The following is a 12,559-nucleotide window of genomic DNA, read 5'->3' as shown; positions in this document are numbered from 1 at the left end:
ATAAGGGCTCATTGCGTTCCGACTGTTAGAATTGTATTGCGCCGACTGCTTAAAAATATGCAGTTCTCTACTGTTGTCGCTACCGCTGTAGTTCTACTTTTTCCAGTAGGTTCTCAATGTTTGCAGTGTATTCTTCATTATCTTTTATCAAGTTATGTTTTCAGCAAATGGCGGACGTTTTGCTTCTGTATCTTCATTATTTACTCACCGTGATATGTTATGTAATGTAATATTATGCCCTATGTAATGCCTGAAAAACGGCTTTTAGAGTGCATGAATAAAAAATGTGGAGTTACACTGAAACTCATTTGCAATAATTATATGTCATTCGTAGGGAGAACAGCGCTTTTGAAAACCACAAAATGACGAAAATAAGATAGGACTGGTTGCACCTGCTCTACACTGTGGCTGCTATTTTGTGACGTCAGCAGCGACTGGCTCGCAGAAAACCGCCATGGAGTGGAGGTCACGCGGAGATTATGTCAGATTATGTCAACTGGCACTTTTCGATGTGGGTGGTTCGAATTGAGAAGTAACAGAGCAGTAGCAGCACAGCAAGGAAGGAGAGACTTCTAGGTGAAGAATCTGTCGATTTAGTTGAACTGAATATTTTGCTCTACTGAACTACATGAACATGAACATGAACTACCCGTATTATTTACAAGGACAGATGTTAAAGAAAGTAGAAGAGTATAAATATTTAGGCGTTATAATTTCATCAGATCTTAAATGGGACAAGCAGGTAACATATATTGTTAATAAATCACTGGCAGTTCTATACTCGTTAAAACGCTCGATCAGATCCTCAATGAATGGTCACATAAATTCCGCCTACAGTGACAATGAAGCTTGCAAGATAGCGGTGCCTGGGTACCCAAAACAGCGATTCACAAATATGCGAGGTATTCACCCTTTTTTTCACCGTCAGAAAAACGAGGTGGCACGTGCAATTCTACTTTCGTGCTTGTAACATTGCTGCTGTATCCCTGGGCCTACAGAGTCGTAACTCGTGACTCTGGACGTGCAGGTCGTCCTGGAATCAGCATCGCGGTTCCTACACAGAGCAACAAATGGAAGAGTCTACTTCAAGTCATTCGTCATTGAGGTTCCAAAATTTTGGCCAAAAAGAAGAGGTGCACAGGTCCTAGGGGCAACGCAGTTCCTAAAAAGTGATGTTCGAATCGTGAGTTCCAAGAGCTGCGATTTACAATCACCTTGCACGGTGACGTCGAGCGGCTGCGGAGGAAAAGGAGACTACATTTTTATTCCATCGCAATATCTCCGACGCCTGCCGCCCTTCACGGCTGAAACAAATGAAAGTGCTGGTAAGGATTTTTTGTTGCATTTACAAGGGTCTTAGTGTGAAACAAAGACAGCAAGACATGCTGGCAGCTGCATGAAAAATACATATCGCGACAGTGGTATTTACCCCCTTATTAAGAAATGCATCTTAACTTGGAGCCCACGCTTGACTTCATCTAAATGACGCCTCGCGGGAATATGCGAAGGACGCTCATTGCGCACCCTTCGGTGCATTCACGGGAAGCGTCATCTGTATAAAATAAGGCGTGAGCTTCAAGTTAAGATACATTTCTGAATACGGCGGTTAGTGTCAACAGTTCGCGAAACGTAGTAGTCCGGAATCACGTCAATTCAAATAGTAGCACATAAAAGCGGTGCTGCCGCAGTTATGATTTCCTATGGGTTCCGAATGTTTTGTTATGAAGTCTGGTTATTTAAAGCGACGCTTCTGTGTTTCTGTATTTCAGAAAACTGGTTTCGTAACATAAGTATCGGCGTCTTAGGGATAGCTGGGTGGGTGGGTGGGTGGGTGGGTGGGTGGATGGATGGATCGATGGGTGGATGCGACATGCGTAGCTCAGGAAAGATCAGGTTACAGGCGGACGCCAAGCTATTTGTATGATAGAGTATTATAAATTATGGTATCATTAGTCGAAAATTATCAATCGAATGCGTCGTTACTTCCTATGACTTGTTTTATCCCACCTAAGCCCATAGGTTACAGTGCCTTAAGTCTACCGTAATTAACAATGTCTTAACTTCGCTTTAGGTAACCACAAAGGTCGTAGGTCCAACTCGCAACAAAAGTCGGGGGTCGTGAGTTCGAGTGCCCTATTTACCTGGGTGGTAAAAGATCAGTATTAATAACAATGCCTTAACTCCAAATGTCGTGGCTTCGGCTCCTGCCAAACGTTAAGGCTTCGCCTTCCCCCCCGCCCCCCCCCCCCGCCTAAAGGTCGCAGTTTCAACTGCTTTGTCTAATTCTGTGTTCAATAATTGTGCCTTACTTACCTTGCCCTAAATAACACCAAATATCGTGGGCTTTGCTCCCACCAAAGGTCGTGGTTTCAATTGGTTTAATTAAGTATATGTCCATTATAATTGTCTTAATTATTCCCGGTTTAATTAACACCGAAGGTCGAGAGTTCGACTCACACCAAAGGTCAAAGGTTCGACCCTCCACTTTTGTGCCATTGAATTTAGGGACGCTCAAATTTTTGACCCATCAGCAATCCAAGGCTTTGGCCTGAATAAAGTGAATGTTTGTTGATTAGTCTTCCGAAGGTCAGGATTTTTTAATGCCACAGATTGCTTACCAATGATGCATAGTAATGCGGAAAACGCCGCGAAACATATTTGTGCTACTTTTTATTTATTTGCAGTAAAGGTGTAATTGTGCGCTGGAAGCATGCTGTAAACAACGATAGGTTTGTGCGATAGCGATTATTCACGGTATTGCTGAAAAGAAAACACATCCGGGGCACAGCTTCAACAGAGTAATTATTTGTCAAGCCGTTGCACCCGCGTCTTATGTTCTCTAAACCGCTGAGTCCAACTGATTTCGCCATACACAAGTCAAGGCTTTCTTTTTAGCCAAACTAAGCTAACTGGTAGAATATATTCATTGCAAATGGGCGAGGTTCCGGTGAAATGGAAAACTGCTAAGGTTATCCCTATATATAAATCCGGTGACCCAACCAGCACAGCAAATTACCGACCAATCTCGCTTACTTGTACGGCCGGCAAAATCCTTGAACATATAATCCTAAAGCACATAATGTCATTCATAGAAAAAAATAATTTAATTGTCCCTAATCAGCATGGTATTAGAAAAGGATTGTCTACGACTACTCAATTGATTGAGACAATCCACGACTTAGCGATTACATTGGACAAATGCAGTCAAACCGACATGATATTCCTAGATCTATCTAAAGCATTCGATCGAGTTTCCCATCCAAAGTTGCTTCAAAAACTTATCCACTACCTCGGTGACAACAAAATCACCAAGTGGATAAAAAGTTATCTTACAGGTCGACGTCAATATGTATGTTTCAAGAACTACTCTTCTGATTTCGGCGATGTGCTATCTGGCGTCCCACAAGGAGCCGTTTTAGCTCCTATCCTCTTTCTTTTTTTATCAATGATTTACACATTAATACTAACGCCACAGTAAGAATGTTTGCAGATGACTGTGTTATCTACAAGGAAATAACCTGTCGTGATGATCAGATAACCTTAAACAGTGCACTTGAAAATATAACACAATGGTGCCAAACGTGGCAGATGGTGATTAACACAGAGAAAACAGTTTGTATGACTGTAACGAATAAAAGAGCGCCCATGAACTACCCGTATTATTTACAAGGACAGATGTTAAAGAAAGTAGAAGAGTATAAATATTTAGGCGTTATAATTTCATCAGATTTTAAATGGGACAAGCAGGTAACATATATTGTTAATAAATCACTGGCAGTTCTATACTCGTTAAAACGCTCGCTCAGATCCGCATCAATAGATACTAAACGCTTAGCATACGTGTCACTAGTTCGCTCTATACTGGAATATGGAATAGTCTGTTGGTTTCCCTTCCGTAAGCAGTGCATAGCAAAATTGGAGAGCGTACAAAGGAAAGCGATTAGATTTATTTTTAATAAGTATCGCCGTCTTGACTCCCCCACAGAACTATTAAGGCGAGCTGAACTTCCCACTATACAAAATCGAGCTCGACTACTTCGTCTTAAGTTTCTTTTCCTTCTCCTTAATGGTAGCACGAAAATCAATACGAGTGACTACTTGCTACAGACAGATACACGTATTTCTCGAACAAAACACAACCAAGCACTTAACAGAATACAGATTTTACAATGACATATTTAGGTACTCATTTTTTCCACATGCAATCCGTGAATGGAACATGTTGCCCGATGACGTTGTCACCTGTACATCACTCGAAACTTTTATCGCCAAGTTATCAAACTATGTTCTGTAACTACGACCTGCACACAGGTGCACTGCGTCGTACAATGGCATTCTAATTCACTTAGCAGTGTCTTGTATTCTGCCATGACATAAACACTTGCTGAATCTTGTCTTTTGCGCATTGCACATCAAAAATATATATATATATTTTCTTTCCTTGTTCTTCTGTGTGCTAAACCTTCCATCATGGCGTTAACTACCATTTTTCCCCGCTCCTGTTATAAAAATTGTGTAATAATTATAGAGTGCATATGTACTGCCTTGTATACCCAAACTTATCTATGTCTGCGCCTATACTTGAACTGTGTTCTCTTGAAGATGTATCTTACCCCTTTCCTGCAACAGCCTCATATGTGAGGCTAGCAGTATGTTCAAAATATCGATAATCATATCAATTCTATTCAATCAGTAGTCCTATCAATAAGGTCTATTCTATTCAACGAAGTTTTGTTACACCTCCTCAACCTATTTGTGGTGTCGCTGCACCTAGTCCCTCAATTGCAGGAGCTACAGCAGTGGACTCTCTATACGCGTCATCAAGTGGAAGGGGTACAGGCACGGTTATACCGTGGTGCGGTGCGCCATTCATCCTGGCAGAGAGTGGGTGCAGCCATGTGCAACACAACCAATAACACCTGCACGTTTTCGTTTATGGCGCAGCGCACCTTTACTTATTCGAAAAAAAAAGAAACCTATGGAAGTGCTGGTACCCATTCGGCGCAATCAGAGTCGATAACATGCTGTTCCTCACAGGGAGACCAGAAAACCCTCAGTATGCACTCGCAAACTCGCGCGCATACCAGAACACTAATGTACGGCGCCATACAATGAACGACGGCACTCGCTGCCTTGAATGCAGCACCACTGGTTAGCGTGAACCTTTTTACGTCGTAATACGCGCACAATAACGTGCAAGCGCTTATGCAGTATAAAGAACTGGGATTTTAAACGATAAGTAGGTGACATGCAGTTACTGCCGACCTGCGTGCAGTAATTTCATTTACTACACTTCAAGCATCAAATCTTCACTGACAGTTCACGCTGCCTACAAGTTTACTGCGTAGCTGATGGGCTTTAGTTGGTGGATAGTTTTAGATTCGTCGTCCTCAAAAAACAAACAAAAATACTTCAGTAGTTGAAAAGCAGACCTTCAGTGATAGAAACAAAAAGTGTATTCCTTGGTATCAAAATACAACTTGCACTATACTTTCACCCATTTCAATAAAGAAGCATAAAACACGCATCCAAACCACATCATTGATGATTAGACGCTCGTGATAACAATGCGATACACGTAGGGCTACCCGCATGCATTTCCCGGTAAAGATTACTGTTGTGCAGGCTGTCGCTGCGACGGCAGCTTGCGTCGTGGAGAATGACATCATCAAGCCTTTCATATATTAAATAACCAGCCTAGCAACGGATTTCACTACTGTTGCAGCGCCGCCACGGGACCCGCCGTGGTTGCTCAGTGGCTATGGTGTTAGGCTGCTGAGCACGAGGTCGCGGGATTGAATCCCGGCCACGGCGGCCGCATTTCGATGGGGGCGACATGTGAAAACACCGGTGTATTTAGATTTAGGTGCACGTTAAAGAACCCCAGGTGTCGAAATTTCCGGAGTCCTCCACTACGGCGTGCCTCATAATCAGAAAGCGGTTTTGGCACGTAAAACCCCATAATGAGTGAAATGAAATGAACCGCCACGGACACAAAGCCCATGGTTAGGGCTCCTGAGGAGCAGCGTGAATACGATGATACGACCAGCCGTGGCGTGCTGTTAAATTACCATTACTCGCATTACCACCATTACTCTAAATTACCATTACTACTGCTACTGTAATGCAATAAAGCATTGCATACACCCCTGAGCAGATATAGTTGTGGTTTTCGACAACATCGCTGGACATCCACCTCAGAGACGGGATGGCGAGTCATTGTTTTGCGACTTTTAGTGCAAATTGTAAGTCACAATTCCGGCTTCAATGGCGGACCACATGCTCGATTCTATCCCTATAAATCTCTCTTCTCACTTCCACCAACATCTGAAGGCGTTTGCTAGGTGGTTGTCTGCCCTCTTAATGTAAAGGAGCAGGCATTCAGTGCGCGGAATTTCCTAAATCTTCCAAGTGTGATATCTGCATTCAGAAAGAAAACAAAATGTTGTTCGTCCTTTTGGAAGTCTCAAAGGCGGTGCCAGAATGGTTGTTCATGTATGGCTGTGGTTACATGCGTGATGGACGCACTGAAGTCATGTTGGAGAGCTGAGAAAATGTGTGTTTTATTGCGGGTGATTATTTGATGACTACTTTTTTTTCTCTTGCAGCCTATACTTTCGTGCACGAGTGGGCACATCTACGTTACGGTGTCTTCGACGAATACGGTACCAGGGGAGACGATTCCTTTCCAGAGACCTACTGCGTCGATGACAAGGTGAGCAGCAGGATTTCAGCTTGTTTGTGGGCAAGGGGCTAGGTGCATGGGCATGATGGTAACTTATGAAAACGCCCAGTGCAGAAGACGGAGACAAAGACACCCACGGCAGTTTTTTAAACCTATGTTTGTGGAGTTGCAAGCCACCACATGTCTCTCAGGTTTCAAATAATATTATAATGAAGTTCTAAATTATCTTTGACATTGTGCGCTTTTCAATCCGTTATGTGGTTCTAGGAATTTTGGAAGAAAGCTTGAATGCAAAATATTTTTTTGTTTTGCTTTGAGAAACCCAACTAAGGTCAAAGCAAGGTTATGCTCAAGGACGCCATCACGTTTCGATAGTGTTTTCTCTGCAAAAAATGTGGGCAGATCTCCGAGATATTGCAGTCTAAACCATGTGAATTAATTGCGGCGAACATTGCGAATTAAGGCGACTCGATAGGCTTGAACCGGTCATAGGCCGGATATTATGCGAATTAAGGCGGCCCTTTGGTTAGTACTAGAAATTCGTTAAAGAACACCAGATATTGTCCGAATTTGAGCAAGTTTATTGCCTGGTACCGGATACAATACAAAGAAACGCCATACATATCGTTAATTAGGGCGGCCTGCGGTGGCAGGTAATGGTAGGCGAGGGTAGTAGTGGACCGCTACACATGCATAGCGTCATTGCCATGGCGTCATCGTCATTCCTTCGCTGTTAGTTCTTCGCCTTCATGGCACCGTGACGTTCTTTCATTGTCAATTTATCGTACTGGTTCCGTCGTCCAAAAAATTAAGGCTATTGCCACCAGTTTGCTTGCAGCAACTGGAGTTTAGACATGCATCTTGCTGACGGCGAATACAGCACAACAAAAAGGGTAACACATTTTGGGGGGCCGCCGAAACAATACGGGCTTCTCTGCCACAGCTACAGTTGGTGAGGGGAAACAAATTAACTCGGCACAAAGTTTTGAGTGCACACTAATAAATCGCACGATGCTTCATTCTCCACGTGATGCACTACTCAATTTCCAAATTTCGTCACCACGCCTAATTTCCTGGCGTCCTAGATTGCGCTTCCCCTCCCTTGGAATCCGTGTTGCAACTGGTACACCACCGCATTTCCGCCCTGTGCAATCAGACCTGCTCAGCTCCATCTTTTTTTACTTAACATCAACTAGAATATCGGCTATCCTCATGTGCTTTCTGATCCACATCGCCCTCTTCCTGTCTCTTAGCTTTACGCCTAACGTTTTTCGTTCCGTCGCTCTTCGTGCGGTCCGCAATTTGTTGTTGAGCACCATGTTAGCCTCCAGGTTTCAGCCCCTATGTTAGCACGGAGAAAATTCAATGTTTGCACACTTTTCATTTCAACGACAGTTGTAAGCTCACAGTCAGGATTTGGTAATGCCAGTCGTATGCACTCTAAGCAATTTTTATTTTCCGTAAATTTTCTTTCCGTTATCTCAGAGTACACGGCTATAAAATTCAGTGCTGCTGAAACAGCTATTAGAACAATAGGCGACAACCTTACAGATTCCTTATTCGGGCATCTAAGAAGCTTAGTTTATAGCATGTTGGAGGGAAAGACGTTCCAGGACTCAACCCTTAAAAATTCAGTGCCATTCCATACTGTGAAGCTAGATGACAAGCCAAGCTGTGTATGTGGGCTCCCTAATGGCGAACTGTCCATTGCCGTGCGTCAAACACTCTATGCACGAAATTGGTAGGCCAGGCGTGACATGACGCTCCTCCACGATGTTGAGCTTCGGAAGATGATAAGGCACCTAGGGGTATACGCACCCATTCACTGTTGCAGAATGTGGTACGACACCGTTTACTAACGAATCGCGGCACGTAACAGACACGCACTTCACCGCACTCTGTGGGCTCACACCGCTTCACCGTAGCCAAGGCAATTATGCGTTGGTCGACGTCCCTCACTGCAGTAATGGTTTGTGAAGTCACTCCAAAACCACAAGCGGTCGCGCACTACACAGGCCACGCAAAATTTGTTAGCCGAAAACTTCCTCTGAAACCTGGCCGTTGCTCCGGTGAAACGTTTGAAGATATCGGAATCGGAGTCACAAGGACGGTTCGCATTTCTTTGCGCTTCGTGGTCCTGGCGGGTTGTACGCTTACAGAACCACCACCACAGCAGTGCAGAAGGAAAGGAAAGGAGATACGTAAGCGCTTGGACCGCCGACAAACAGAGGGAGGTGCGAACGTAGACATGGCTGATGCGGATCAAAGGGTAGCGTCTGTTCTTATAAGCTTATATTTGATACGGGTACTACTTGAACCTAAGATGTTCAACTTATTTTTGCTAGTTGGCGAAGTGCCGAAGGCCTGCTTTGCTTCCTCCACGGTTTAGCCCGGTACTGCACTATGTCCGGGATCGGCCCATGTATGGTGAGAAATTCTCGATGTACATGGCTTCATTATGCAAAATAGAAGTGAGGCGTGCAGACGGGACACAAGAGTAGAGAAGTGGACAACACGAACGCTTGATAGACGCACGCTATTTTTTCCAGAACCTAGCGATATACAGCGTCCCTGTAGGAAGCACCTCTAATATATTTAACGTACACATTAAAGACTCGAGGCCTTGTGGAAGTAGTTTCCTGGACTGTTCATGCCCACCTACCATTATTTATTTTGGTTGCGGAAGCAATGAGATAGTGCTTCATCTGGAGTGCTCTTTCCCACGTTATCTGCATCAGTTTCGATTTCCTCCACATCTTCATGGCACTTCCCTAAGCAGTGGCAATTTCACACGGGGAACATAAATAAACATGTCCCACGGTGAGCGAGTTCTCGAATATGGGGCATATGGCAGAGCGGAAACAGAATTTCAGTTTTTGAGAAGCTGAAGCGACGTTCAGATTTTTCGTTTTGTTTTAGAGTAATCAGGTAGCACCAACTTACATCTGCGGAAGGACGCTTCATGCAAATAATGTGAGATAACTCATGGCCTCTCCCAAAAGTTCCAAGGCAGTGTTTTGTCTGGCTCCTCTTCGCGTTCGTCTTTCGGGGTTGGAATTATAATTTGTAGATTGTTTCCATTTTCCTAAATGATTACATAAGAACTGGTGACAAACATCGCATTAAATTTGAGTCTTCGAATATTCCACGTTCAGTAACACGGCTACCGACCTCTTTACTGTAACGTGCTCGCATGCACATTTCTTATGTGGGGCGGCACGTGCTGTTTAAAGGTGGCTGATTCTGGGACCATATTGCACCGAGTCCCTACCCTGCCTAAACGTTTGGCGCCATTAAATGGCACGGCCTCTCGATAATGCTTCGTCTCCATATATGCGTTAAGCCTAGTTCCATATCTGACTCATTTTTCTTAGCCTCACACATAAATGAACGTTCTCTCTCCGCTCAATTTCTGCACAACACGTCACATAATTTACCTCCAACTAGGTGTATCAAGATGCCGAAGAGCAGGTTGCTAAGCACAACTCTGCCGTGTAGCGAGCTTACATTGAAACCCATGCAGGAATATGTCTAAGTCGTGGATCTAGAGTACACAAATGCCGTGCTTTTGGTTCGGTTGAATTGCATCCAGAAAAAAACAATAAGTCATTCCTGGAAATTCACAATTGGAATACCACAAGACGTTCCGAAACCCTGTCTTGGTAACGTGAATCGAGACATTTTTTATATAGAGTGTTCAGCATTAGTGAAAGTAAATAAGAGAAATGTTCAGCACTAGTGGTTTGGAAATAGTCACCCTCCTCGAATACCCAAAGGTAGACTGTCCGATTTCCATTGATCAGCATACAAAAGTGATGATTCTCTTTAAGTTTTCAGAGAGCATGACTGTGTATGTCGATGTCTTCCATGAGTTTGCGAGTTTGCATGTGTCAACTACAGCTTTGTGACAATATTTTTAAGCATTTATGATTTTAAGGTGAGAATTTATGCTACCCTATATTATCAGGCATTTGTACAAAAGTGATACTTACGTCAACTATATTTGGTAACTATTATGTCGTGGTCTAGTGTTTAACTACGAAGTGAAAGTGTGTGCTCACTGACACCCAAGCTCAAAATGCAATTGCATGTAAGGCCCGGTTTCCTCTAGCTAAATTGCTATTGTGAGATACTTCTGCAAACGGACGCTTTCGATTCTCTGTTGTGCAGTGTGAATATTTTGGATCGAAACAACAAGCGAGACTCAACCTGAATCTCCCGTGAAAGAAGAAGCTGTGCTCGAACAAATTGAATAGAAAAGGAAACAAAAAAGAGCGTGTGATTTATTTTACCTATGTCATCTGCTTGTAACACTGTTTATCGTGCAACCTAAAAACATCTGAGACACTTCGCTGTCAACCACCGTTTACCGACCTTATTCAAGACAGCGTGTTACTTTCCTCATGTTTGGGCACAAGGCCCATGTGATGTTTGTGTCATGGCACCCACCTTGTTTTGCTGTTTTCCTTCTGCAACTAAAACATCAAATCATAGACGATTCGGGGCGCTCGACAAGAGCCATCCTCGGGCTGGACCTAAAGAAGGCCTTCGATAACGTTTGCCACGATGCCATATTGCGACAAATAGACAACCTAAATCTCGGACTGCGAACATACAACTACGTCCGAGACTTCCTCACGGGAAGAACCGCTCGCAGTCAGATCAAATCAACATCGGGAGCTCGGGCACACCGCGGGGCTCGGTGACTTCGCCGATGCTCGTCAGCCTCGTCCTGCTGGGGTTACCCGACCAATGGCTTCAAATCGAAGGACTGCATCACACGCTATACGCGGATGATATTACGATCTGGACGACAATGAGCAGCGACAGAGAGATCGAGCAACGTTTGCAGTAGGCCACCCAATGCGTAAAAAAAATACCTCGTTAGTAAATGACTCACCTGCTCGGCCAAAAAATTCGAACTCCCCCCCCCCCCCCGGAAAAGGAAGAGATCCAATTAACGGCATCAAATAGTCCACCCATCCCAATTGTTGTGAAGATCCGGGTACTAGGAATGATGACAGAACATAAAGGTGGCAATGGCGATGCACTTCGCAAGATAACAGCAAAGGCCACCAGCACCGTGCAGCTCATTCCACGCATCACCAACAAACACGCGGGCATTCCGGAACGCACCGTCATACGACAAATACAAGCATTCACCATTTCTCAAATAAAGTACACGGCAGCGTTTGCGGAAAGAAACAATCTCAACACCCTCATACGCATGCGCAAGTGTGCCTAGGAACTTGCGCCCGGAGTCAGTACCAGCAAGCTCTTAGAACTACTCTTGCACATTATGCTCGAGGAACTGGTGGAGGCGCAACAAGTGTCCCAACTCGAGCGCCTATCCAAGAACCGCCCGGGCAGACACGTGCTCAAAAAGCTCGGCATCACATACCACACGCAGCAGGGCATCAAAGTAGAAATTCCAAGAACTATACAATGAGCAACTGTACGTACCTCTATTGCCTCGCAACATGCACCCCCAACCCCACACGGGGAGACGTAAAGCCAGGGCAAAACACATGAGCCAAAGTTACTCCAACGACAAGGAGGCGGTCTTCACCGACGCAGCCCGTTATCAGGACAGGAAGAGTTTCGTGGCGGCAGTTACCAGCCACCGAGGCAACCACCTCAAACGTCGCCGTGAACACGACACACGCCGAAGCAGCACAGGAAGCGGCCAAAGCACTCGCTCTCACACAAACCAAAGCTACATACGTTATCTGAAAGTCGCAAACGGCAATTCGAAATCTTGCAAATGGGCGCATCTCGCAAGATGCGTCTCACATACTCCATCAACATCCCATACACCAGGGAGAGGCCCACTTCGATAACCGAAGGCATTTGCTGTGGATCCCGGCACACACT

General features: G+C 44.5%; 1 protein-coding gene and 1 pseudogene across 1 annotated transcript in view; both read left to right on the top strand.

Moving 5' to 3' along the window:
• LOC135905086 (calcium-activated chloride channel regulator 4-like) overlaps positions 1 to 12,559 on the top strand; it is a 118,392-nt gene that overhangs the window by 4,330 nt on the left and 101,503 nt on the right. Inside the window, exons 3-4 of the mRNA XM_065436058.1 lie at positions 1,028 to 1,325; positions 6,609 to 6,715. Of these exons, the coding sequence (XP_065292130.1) occupies positions 1,028 to 1,325; positions 6,609 to 6,715 (405 nt within the window). The remainder of the gene's footprint in view (positions 1 to 1,027; positions 1,326 to 6,608; positions 6,716 to 12,559) is intronic.
• On the top strand, positions 8,934 to 9,112 carry LOC135905152 (U2 spliceosomal RNA; annotated as a pseudogene).

The sequence above is a fragment of the Dermacentor albipictus genome, chromosome 6, assembly GCF_038994185.2.
Source record: "Dermacentor albipictus isolate Rhodes 1998 colony chromosome 6, USDA_Dalb.pri_finalv2, whole genome shotgun sequence".
Classification (NCBI taxonomy): Eukaryota; Metazoa; Arthropoda; class Arachnida; order Ixodida; family Ixodidae; genus Dermacentor; species Dermacentor albipictus.
The sequence above is the reverse complement of the archived record's forward strand: the minus strand, read 5'-3'. Positions and strand labels throughout refer to the sequence as shown.